Source organism: Heterocephalus glaber, unplaced genomic scaffold (assembly GCF_053883595.1).
Source record: "Heterocephalus glaber isolate CG9 unplaced genomic scaffold, H.glaber_assembly_v1.0 deba00000594, whole genome shotgun sequence".
Taxonomy (NCBI): Eukaryota; Metazoa; Chordata; class Mammalia; order Rodentia; family Bathyergidae; genus Heterocephalus; species Heterocephalus glaber.
In genome coordinates this window covers 31171902-31183357 of record NW_028258151.1, presented here as the reverse complement: position 1 = coordinate 31183357, position 11456 = coordinate 31171902, and the positions used below count along the sequence as shown (strand labels likewise).

The 11456-nt window shown below is 37.3% G+C and overlaps 1 protein-coding gene and 1 long non-coding RNA gene across 9 annotated transcripts in view; one reads left to right on the top strand and one right to left on the bottom strand.

The window, feature by feature from the left end:
- The window catches only part of LOC106009977 (uncharacterized), a 34279-nt gene extending 23697 nt beyond the window's left edge, over positions 1-10582 (top strand). Inside the window, exons 5-7 of one of the 6 annotated variants that reach the window (XR_015449008.1) lie at positions 3005-3072; positions 3198-3307; positions 7260-7392. This is a non-coding gene — a long non-coding RNA (uncharacterized LOC106009977). Of the gene's footprint in view, positions 1-3004; positions 7532-9456 lie in introns of those variants that run through there. The other 5 variants (XR_015449003.1, XR_015449004.1, XR_015449009.1 and 2 more) reach the window with 5 other exon arrangements.
- Ttc17 (tetratricopeptide repeat domain 17) overlaps positions 1-11456 on the bottom strand; it is a 105115-nt gene that overhangs the window by 54833 nt on the left and 38826 nt on the right. For all 3 annotated transcript variants that reach the window (XM_021264328.2, XM_004852000.4, XM_013074794.3), the window contains exons 14-16: positions 10933-11010; positions 10576-10800; positions 7378-7564 (exon numbers count right to left, since the gene is read on the bottom strand). In XM_021264328.2, the coding sequence (XP_021119987.1) occupies positions 7378-7564; positions 10576-10800; positions 10933-11010 (490 nt within the window). The remainder of the gene's footprint in view (positions 1-7377; positions 7565-10575; positions 10801-10932; positions 11011-11456) is intronic.

The window sequence follows — 11456 nt, the reverse complement described above, 5'->3', positions numbered from 1 at the left end:
AGGAGGTATGTAGTAAAGAAAACAAAATGCTCACATGGGCAAATTACACACCAGGATTTGGTACAACTGCCGCTGACTTTGCAAGACAGACATGGAAGTTCTTATGTAATCAGTGAGCATCACTTCAGCTTGCAGTGAGTCAGCTTCAGTTCTTAACTCTGAGTGAGTCTTGCGTACACACGGGGGATGCTTAGATTTCCTAGGGATCCATACTTTAAGGTTTGCCATTTGCTTCTCCTTTCTCCTGCTACAAGTTGAACGGTCACCTGCTACTGCCAAGAGAAGGACTCCAGTAAGAAAACAACTAGTCTTCCTTTTTGGTCCTTTTCCTCACTGCAAATGTAGGAATGGAGATGAAGAGACCTGCAGTGAATTAACTAATGGTCAACTTGTATGGCCCAGTTGAACTGAATCAGCAAGGTCTGGCCGTGGAGGATCCACCTGAGGATTGTTACCATAAAAAGACAATTGGAGGGGAAGGTCTTGGCCTGCTGATTTTCTAGAAGTTTGCTGTGGATGGTTTTCCTGATGTGAACCAGGCTGTTCTCATCAGGGGAGCTCTGATCTTCACTGTGAGCATCGCTTCCTGGCTTCCTGCCTCAGCTTGGTGACACAAATCCTTTATCTCATCGTCGTAGGCTTTCTTGCTTCCACCACTGGCCTTTGGGCCTTCCAGGTGCAGATCCTCAATATGGACAAGCATGAGACATTGGCATGGGCTCTAGGCCACTGGCTGGACTTGTGGAGGCATTACCTTGGGCTCTAAGCCTTTAGCTGGACTTGTGTGGGAAATTGCTGGGATCCAGGCCCTCAGTTGGATCCTTGGGGCTCTAGTGTGTGGTTAATCTCTCTGGCACTCCTTTGCATTTGACTTTTTGCATAATTACCATAAAATAATCCTATAATTATGTGTCCTGTATTTAATGTATTCCCTTGCCTAAACCCTGACTATAACAGTACCATTTGCCAGAAGTATCTGTTGGGCGTATCAGGCTTGTCTTTTCCTAGAGCAAGGGTACAAAACAAGATCAAGGTTTAACAGAATCTCAAAGGCTACTTGGACTTTCTTACTCCTCAGATTAAGTGAATGGTAAGGACAGCATCTCTAAATGAGATCTTACTTATTCTAGAATTGATCAGGTCTTGGGTCTAGTAATATCTCCTAGGACTTAGGTGTATGAACAAAGAGCAGGCGTGGCTAATTGTCTTCTTCACTGGTACTGGTAATGACTACACTGAAATCAAGGTTCAAAAGCTCACTGAGGTCCTTCTATCAAAGAACATTTTGAGCAGAGCACTGTGGATTTCAGTACCTAATTCCCTGACTACAGGTCCGACTTCAGAGGCCCTGGATTTGAGGGTATCCACACACACACATACACACACACCTAAATACATACCTCACTGCACAAAACCAAGTGGTGAAAAATAATTTATGGTATCATACTGTTTCCTCTTGCTTTATGTCTCCAAATTAAGTCATCTGGAGGTACACATCTCAGTGGCTACTTTGCACCCCATCACATGGCTTCCAGGACTTTACTCATTTTCTCCCAAATTTTTAACATATGTGGTTTGTGGTTTTCATCCAATGATCAAATTCACGAAACGGTTTAAATACCTGGTGCTCACTTAGAATAAAAAAAAGTCCAAACTGGGAATTCATTTCAGCTGTCTCAGCACACATGAAGGATTTTCTGAGATACAAATCACTTAAAAATTTGAGTCCACTCTACTAATGTAGAACGAATAGTGCATATGTGTATTTTGCCCATTAAGAGGATTTTTTTTGAATGGGGAAGACTCACGTAAATGTCTGCTGTATGAGATGGCAAAACTTAACACTTTATAAACTAAAGTATCTCTCAAAACTCAACTGATGATGGAAAGATGGAGATTTAAAAGACAACATCCAGTGACCTTGCCTAACTTACTACACATAAATGTGCCTAACTGAAAGTCAGCCCTTTGCAGGAGGCTGCAGCAGCACAGCTCTCTGAAAGGATCCCATTCCATGATTAACGGAGAGCTCTAGACAAAACACACCTCATCTTGCTCATACCATGTACCTCGCTCCGTTGCTATGTACAATCACTTTGTCCTTAAAACTTTCCAGCCCAATCAGCAGGTAAGTGATCATAAAACATGATTAACAATGCCCTTCAGTGGATGTCCCCACATACACTGAGAGCAGGAAGGAACTGTGATGGCAACTTAATTTAGTATTTAAACAATACAATGATTTCCTTTTAGAGACTCAACATAGTAACTTAACACTGGATGGACTATCTCCACATCTAAAGTGCTAAGCTTTTAATTCAGAGGTTATAAATTCTACCTTATTTCAAGTTAATGAATATGAAGCATTTCATAAGTGAGTGACAGTGTTATCCCGTAATCCTAACTCTGCTCCTTCCTCAGGCTTCCAGAGCCCATCAAATAGCACCCGGTTTACCGTGTGTTCAGGTCCCAATCTGAGGAGACACCTGCCCCCTCGACCTCTCTTTCATTTCCCCCACCCCACCCTATAGAGGTGACCCCTTCGCACCCCCTCCTGGCCCACTGGCCAGGCCAATGCCATCTCTCACAGACGCCGCTGCGACAGCACCCTAACTGGTCTCCCTGTGTCTTCCCTTACTACACTACACCTATTCATGGCAGAGCCAGAGGAATCTTCCAAATCATACATCGTAAAGATGTGGCTGTATCCTCCCCACCTTCACTTCTGCCATCATCTACATCTCCACTACAACCACACCGGCCTTCTTGCTGTTTACTCCTTGACCTGAGCTTCGGTAGCAACTGTTCTCTCTGCCTGAAATGCTCTTACACTGCATGCTTGCATGGCTGGGAGCCCCTCACCTCCTTTGTCTTTTCCATGATGTCACTTTCTCAGTGGGACCTCCCTTGATGACACCCCCATGATGATATTCTTCCCTGAAACAGTTTTCTTACATACTAAATAATTTATGTTTATCCTTTATTCTTCATTTCTTTTTACTAGAATAAAGCTCCGTAAGAGTTGGGGGGTTTGTGTTTGGTTTCCAGTTCCTAGAAACTGGCACACAATAGGTAAGTAATAGTTGAATGAAATACGCTGTACCCAGTCTCCTTTGGTTGAAAGAAAACAAATATTTTGTTGCTTAAGGATTACATTCACTGCCAAATTTCACTTTTCTTAATAATTGTTTGGCCAGGTTAACAACCAACCAATCTCTGTCTCTCTCTTGTGGTGCTGTGGGATGGAACGCAGGGTCTTCTGCATGCTGGGCAAGTCCTCTACCATCAAGCTACACCTCTAGCCCAGGTTAATAATCTACAATAAACATTATCCTAAGTCTGAAAACAAAGGTAATTATTTTGTTCATAAAAGCTAAATGCTGGGAATCCAAAAGAAAAATATTGGCTGTTGAGCTAATACTATAAGTAGAGTCATCAGATTTTCTGTGCAAAAATCAAAGGCAATCCACTAGCAGGAATCTAGTAATGCAAGGTTCAAAAAAGATCTAGGTACCATGTTAGAGTAAAAGACACTAATTCAGGTGTGCTTTTAGGGTTCATGATGGCTGCCCCCCATTACCTAATTTAGACCCATGTTTCATGTAGGGATGTGTGTACCTCTTCTGAGGGATGACATAAAAAGTGAAGTGATTGTATCACTTTCATAAAATGTCCCAAGAATTTATAAACATGGATTTTTCCAATCATGACCGTGGGGTAGTTTATAACTTACAGGGAGTAAAAGAATTAATGCATGGGAACTGCACTGGCCCTGGAAGACAGAGGACTCAGATTTTAATTTCAGCTCTACTGTGACTACAGTAAATCATACCTTTGCTTCTAGAGCCATAAATTTAACAATTTTTTTCTTATTTTCCTTTCTATCCATAGATATATGTCAAAGAATTATCTGCTAATCAAGTAACTATAGCTCTTTTAAAGAAAGACTGTATAAAGATCTAGATAGTTAATATATAAAGAGTTATATTTGGCTTTGTTGCAGGATGTATCACCCACATCAGGATTTTGAAACCTGCAATAAATTAACCAAAAGTTAAATTCTGTTTACACAATTAAATGGAGGTGGCCTGACCATATATTATAATGCTGCCAAAGCTGGGTCCATTGAACTGTCTTAAAAAGTAAGCAAGTATCTTCACTAATTCTTAAAAGGAAAATAATAAAACAAAGGTCTTTGAGCAGGTAGCATACCAGGGACAGTCCACAGGAGGGCAGCAAAACGCAGGATTTGTTTTTCTTCAAAATCTTAACACCATGTTAAATTCCTTTAAGGTGTAAGACATAAATATGCAGAAATGTAGGCTGATGAACACAGACTAAAAACCACACACAGTTAATGAAACAAACTGCAACAAAAGATAGGTTTACATAAATAGACGCTATAAGTATAGAAAAACCGTGAAGAGAATATAAGCTAATACATCTGCACACAGAAAACAAGTATTAAGGTTTCTGTACATGACTTGAATTTTTTTTTCTCTAAATGTAAAAGTTATCAAAAAACTTGCACAAAATTTTAAGAAAACCTAGACATTAAAGGCTGAATTCTCTGTAGAATTCTTATTCATAATATCTAAACACCTAGGCTAACATTTTAAAGTGAGCATATGTCTCAGTGAACTAACAAAAGACCAGGGCTCAGAAATCCTGGGTTGAATGCTTGGTTATATTTGATGAATATCAGTACTGTTGCTTGTGGCATGCCTATAAGCATCTCAAGTAAATGAAGTCTGACAAATACAATCTACCATTGGTCTTATGCTCTTGAATAAAAGGAAAATAATACTGAAGAAAATTAAGTTAAATTAGGTTATAAAACAAACCTATCAATGTGAAAAACAGTATTTATTTCAAAATTAGCAAAATAAAATGTTTAATCAACATTTTGAGGGGCTTGGGGTATTATTTAATGATAGTGCACTTGCTCAGCATGTACACAGCCCAGCACCAAAAAAAGCAAAACAAAGCAAAGCAAAACAAAACAACCTGAATGGACAATTAAAAAGCCAATCTAGTAAATTCTTCACAGCATCCTGAAAGTTGTGATGGTGATATAACGCTACCTATGAGTCAGGCATGATGATGCATGTCTGTAATCCCAGCACTCAGGAGGCTGAGGCAGGAGGACTGCAGACTGCCACAAGTTCAAGACCAGCCTGGGCTATATAGTGAGTTCAAGGCCAGCCTGAAGTACATAGCAAGGCCCTGTCTCAAAAATGCTATTCAAAGGGAAGAGTGTTAAGAACAATAAGTTGCTTTAAGAACATAAGCATTTCATAAATAGCAACAAATGATATGGTTTCTAGTTTAATAAAAGTTTGGAACAATTGTCAGATAAATAATTCCGTGCTAATTGACAGAATTTTTGCTAGAAAACATTCATTAAACATAGATCTTGCAGGGCACAGTGGCACATGCCTGCTATTCAGTAGGCTGAAGCAGGATTGCAAAGTGGAGGCTAGTCTGGGCAACTTAGCAAGACCCTATCTCGAAGCAAAAGCTAAAAGGGGGTGGGGTTGTCGCTCAGTGGGCGACTGCTAGTGGGTTCAGCCCAGAACTGTGGGGGTTGAGGGATGATCTTTAAGGAGAATTTGTATAAGAGTAACAACAGTGATCAGAAAAATTATTTTTGAGAAGTTTTCCAAGAGTACTTAACTATTTTTTGGTCTTGAAAAACTCATCTGAGGGGCTGAGGGCTCAGTGGCAGCGTACTTGCCTCACATTTGCAAAATGCTGGGTTCAATCCTCACTATCACCCCCCTCCCCAATAAATAAATTTTAAGAAATTGAAATACTAAACTAAAAGATGCAAAACTAATGCTAAGGAAAGATTTTTCAAACTGAAAAAAGACGACTATATTCATCTAAAATCATTTCACCTGGTAATAAATTCCAAGAGAAGTGAGTGAGAGGATAGTAGAGTTTCTACTAATGTAAGAAACTCCTTGAAAAAGTGAAATCCTGTTTACAAGATTGTTCACAGGTGACCTACAACATTTAATAGAACGTATTTTCCAGGACTAAGTAAGATAATAATTTTCACCATTAAAGCCCTGCATACTTTGTATTTACTATGACTTTCTAATGGGCTACTTTTATCTAACACCTAGTACCTGATAAAAATCTTATTCAATCCTTACAACAAGTACATGATAAGGTTTCTTTGTTTTTAATGTACTTTACTGGGATCAGAAAGTGATGGCAGAGCTGGGGCTCAAACATGAGTCTGTGTGATTCTAGTGGCAGCTACTCCATGGTAACCCTTGCTAAATACCATCTTAGGCCTTGAGTATTCATACAAGAAATCTAATTCATATTGTGCTCCAGAGTAATCCACAATTGAGCTATGCATTATATTGCTGAGAGATTTTTGGTTTCTTTACTAAATAATTGGATTCTGATACTTAATGCAAGTACCGCACTGCATTTATTTATTGTTTAACAGTGCATTAAAATCCTAAGGCAGTTTGGTATAGTGAATGAGGAAAACCAATTTCTGGTCCCAAATCTTCCAGTAAATATCAGTGTTCTTTAGTCAAGTCACATGAACAAGTGGGTGTCAGATTTTATTTTGTTAAATATCCAAAGTGCAGGAGCTGGAATGATAGATCTCTGCTTAAATATTGCAACCTAATTTGAACATCCTTTATCGTATACCTCGTTAGCAATGGACAGGTACTGAAGATTCACACTATTTGTAAACTGCACCTCTCATAATTCAATACAGAATGTCAAGTGCATCACTTTTTCTCCTTATAGTGGAAATAATCAGGCATCATGTGACTCTTAGAGGGTTCTAACAGACGAATTTGCAGAAGGTTTAGATATCAGCTCTGCTGAAATGCACACACTTCGGCACACACATAAGCACCCTCAGCTGTGAGACAGGAAGAAGAGAGAGGGATACCTTTTCATGTCAGGTAACTATATTAAGGGTGCAGTAAAGGCCCAAATTTGAATCACCTTATGGAAAGGAAACGGGCTGTACTTTAGAGGCTGAGTATGCTGAAGAACTGCTTCAACTCTTATTACATACTTGGGCTTCATAAGCAAAAAACTAGTCTTTACCATGAATACTGGTCATTAAACAGATTTTTGGGATGAGGAAAAAAACAATCTATCAATCCAGCTGCATATACTATATACTTTCTTAACCAGGATTCTAGGAGAAAAATAAGTCATAAAACTTTAAGGTATCTATATTAAGTAATGAATTAACTGCTTCCCTTTGTTTCCAGAAGTACACTATCTAAAATCCTTGGGAAAGATTGAGAAAATTATTTTCTGTGTTCTGCTGGTCAGAATAGGAACTCTTAGTTGAGCTCATGATTTTGCCAGCATTAAGTAGCTGCTTACCACTGCAAATGGAAGAGCTGATGTTGTACAGAAATGGGTAAAACTGCATACAGCGGATCAACTTCAGGCTGTTTTCACACTCTGGACATTTGGTGGTTAATTTCAAAGCCTGTCTGAAGGCTTCAAGTGCCCCACTGATATTCTTCAAAGCAAGGTAAGCATTTCCCAGGCTCAAAAAGGTCAGGGGCTAAAAAGAAAAAAATAAGTAAACAAAGTATCAGCAAAATGTTAATGAATGAGTATTTTCTGAGTTACAAAACCTGGACAGTGTGTCTTTTGGCTTTTCTTAGGTTACCTCAATAAGGATTACTGCCAACTGTCTATTTGATTTACACCAGCCAATTGTAAACTGTGTAACAATATGTAAATGTATTTTTTACCTTTTTAATGAGACAAAAACTTGTAAAAGTGTATAGTGTATCCTAGTCTTAAACAATTCAATGAATTTTTAAAATCTGAATATATCCCCATAAGGTAACTAGTTCTCGAGCTCAAGATATAAAACATTTAGAATGTTTCTAGAATACCAGGAGGTTCCTAAGTTAACCCAACCCCACCCCAAAAGTAGCCAATGTTGCTGATATGACTTCCATCACCATAAATTAACTTCACCTGTTCCTGAATTTCATATAAATGGAATTACACAGCATGTTCTCTTATATACACATAAATCATGTAGCCTTTTGTAGCTTCTTTCACTAAATTAAAAATGCACTGATCTTTTTGTGTTCATTCTTTTCTTCCCAAATGATTTGTAATGTTCCATTGTATGATTATACTGTGGTTGTTCATCCATTCTCCTATAGACTGGTATTTGGGCTGCCTCTAGCTTCTGGCTATTATGATTAAAGCTACTAGGAATATTGTAAATATCTTTTGTGGGGTATATTGTATTAATTTTCCTTGGATTTATAATACCTAGTGCACCATAAAGCTGGTGTATATTTAGATTGAAGAGATACAACTAAGATCAAGTTATAGAAACAAAAACAAAATAAGAATTTTTTCAAGTTCTTGTGACAATACAACAGAAATCAAAATTGAGGAGACTGAATAGTTTAAAGATAATTTTTAAAAGCTAAGATAAAAAGGCAAAGGAAATATTTTTAACACGACAAAAAACAATTGTCCAAAGCTTTCATACAAAACTTAATTTTTAATAAAATAATAAAATGAATATGTAAACCTTTAAAAATATGACTGAAAGGTAAAAAATTGTAACAGAGAAGTGATATTTTTAAACAAGCAAATTTGTTTTATAAATATTAACTGAGCGACAGTATAACATCACTCAAGAGTGGGAGCTCTGTGACCAGTTTCCCTCAGTTCAAATCCAAGCTCTGTGACTTAGTAAATCCCATAATTTTCCTGTTAGTTTCCTTATCTACCAAAGAGGCAATTCTATCTCACAGGGTTGCTATGATAACTAAATGCAAAATGCTGGGTATAGTATCTGGCCCTAGCTTAAAAAAAAATCTAAAAAAGTTGGCAGTTGTTTCAATTGTCCAATTCAGTTGAAGACAGAGGTGAAATGAGTATTTGTAGATCTGAATCACAGCAATACGTATGGCCCAAACTTTTTGGTGGACTGCTTGGCATTTTGTAACAAAGCTAACAAAATATTCATTCTTTTACTGATTAGCAATCTCACTTCGCAATTTTAGCTAAGAAAAGTATCTGGAATACAGAAAAATAATCCCGTAGAAAACCCTATTACTGGTAATAGCTAAGCATTGTTAGCACCTAACAAATAACTTGTGGCATGTGAATCCATTGAATTTTTCTACAGCCATTTAAATTGATGGCTTTAAAAATCATGTAGCAATAAATTTATTAATAAAACAAGCTTTAAAGGTCACTAGTATAGTAAAGTTGCAAGACTATGAAATATTTTCATAGAAGACACGCTTATCAATTAGTACTTCTTACTGTTGACAGTTGGGGAGGAAGTGCTGGTAAAGGTGTATTTTTGACGTATCCACCCTGATCCACAGATTTGTCTTTTTATTCTTGTTGCAGCACCACTGTATTTAATAGCTAAAATTTTAGCTTTCTGAGGAAATTCTTCTTTCTCCACAGAAGTACTGCCTAACGGCCTTGGCTGGTAGCAGTGGAAAGTGAACTTTAAGCGGTATCACAGGAATACAGCTGTACAGAGCCTTCCATTTAGACATCTACTTCATCACATCCCATGTTTTATACACGTGTATAAACTGTTCTTGTACCAGCAACTGGCACATAGTAAGCATTAAACAGTTGATGTGCACATTGGGAACTTGACCTATTAAACAGACATTTTAAAGCTTTGCCTAAAATCCAGTTGTGAGTTTGTGTACAGGGATTGTAAACTTTGCCTGCAATCCAAATTTATGTATTTCAAAGGAAAATCTTTTTTTGGTACCAGGGATCGAACTCGGGACCTTGCGCTTGTGAGGCAGGCGGCAGAACCACTGAGCTAAATCCCTGGCCCTCAAAGGAAAATCTTTAACAGGCAATATTTTGTTTTCACACTTAAAATTTTACTTTTGGAATACTTTAAATAAACCTAAACAATTCATGCATCTTTCCAAAGGTTTCTAAAGATAACAACATATAAACCTTTAGGCATAAAGTGAGATCGATTTAATTTATTTTTATTACAACTGTATTTCATCAAACTCAGTATGACAACAGTTATGCATCCTGGTTTCAGACATGCTAAAGTACAGGGGAAAAAAGAAAAGTGGTGCCCTTGATATTAGAACTACTGACTGTGTGGGAGGTTCAGGGCATGAATATTAATCTACCTATTTATTCTTATCGAAACAACTTTGAAACTGTGTTCTGGCTTGGATGGTATAAATATACCTATAAATTAGAACTGTAAAATAGTATATATATTAAGCAGTTAGCACACAGTGATGAGGATAAAATAAGAACCAGGTATTTCTAACTGACATAAAAAGATGGCAGCATATTTTTACAGCTGTATCATTCTTTTTTAAATAGAAGTTTCTTTAAAAAGTTAACTGTGTAGTTATAAATTTTACTTGTTAAAATTTAAAAAGACAAAAAAATTTTATGTTCACTCTTGAAACACGCAAATTCTGCTCTGAAGAACAAAACATGACATTTTTATGCCATTTCTAGAAAAATAGAAATTGTACAGTAAAACAGCTCCCCTCATAGAATGTGAAACTACAATCCATCCATCCTCACCTCAGAGCTATTGACGGCCAAAGCCTGAAGCAGCAGCTTCGTGGCATCAAGATGTAGGCCATAGTGAATCAAAAGGTTGGCCAAGTTGACAAGAGGAATGTCCTGGTATTGAAGTGGAGCTAGATTCAAAGCCCTCTGAAGACAAGCAATAGCAAAAGTGCTATTTCCTACTGCTCTCCAGTAGAGCCCAGCTTCATTGAGTATGAGCCAGACAGGAGCATTGGGCTGGAAATACCAAAACACTTCCGTTAGTTAAAAAATATAGTACTTGAATAGGATCTTTAATAAGAACACTTTAACTTTTAGTCAAAATTACTAAGCAGTGTAAGTTTCAGGTGTCCTAAGTAAATGACTCACCTTATTAATAGCATGAAATAAGAAAGACCCAATTTCTTCTTCCGGGATAGTATAGTTATTAATACGGGAAAGCAAAATCTGAAAACATCAAAAGGAAGACTGACTCAATTGAAAATAAAAAGGGAAGACATTTGAACATTTAAAAAGAATTTCTATGGATGGTAGTCTTTACCTGGACAAGGACAGCTTAGAAACAGTTACTTTGAATAGATATTTATAATATATAGAACATGAGTTCACTGACATACCAACAGCTGTTGACCTGCTCACATGTATGCACTAGTTTCCTTTAACTAAAAAAAATATACACCCACACACATACACACAACCACATACATACACTTACACATACACAGTAATTTATCCCAGTATAGTCAACCTAAGTGTCAAGAACCGAATGAGAAATTATTCAAAGGACAATCTGTAATTGATAAAAATCTATCTTCCCTCATTGGAAAGTACCAAATTTCCCTTAATCTACTTTATGTTCTTGTAGTATTTAGATAACTGTGAGCAACTCTAAT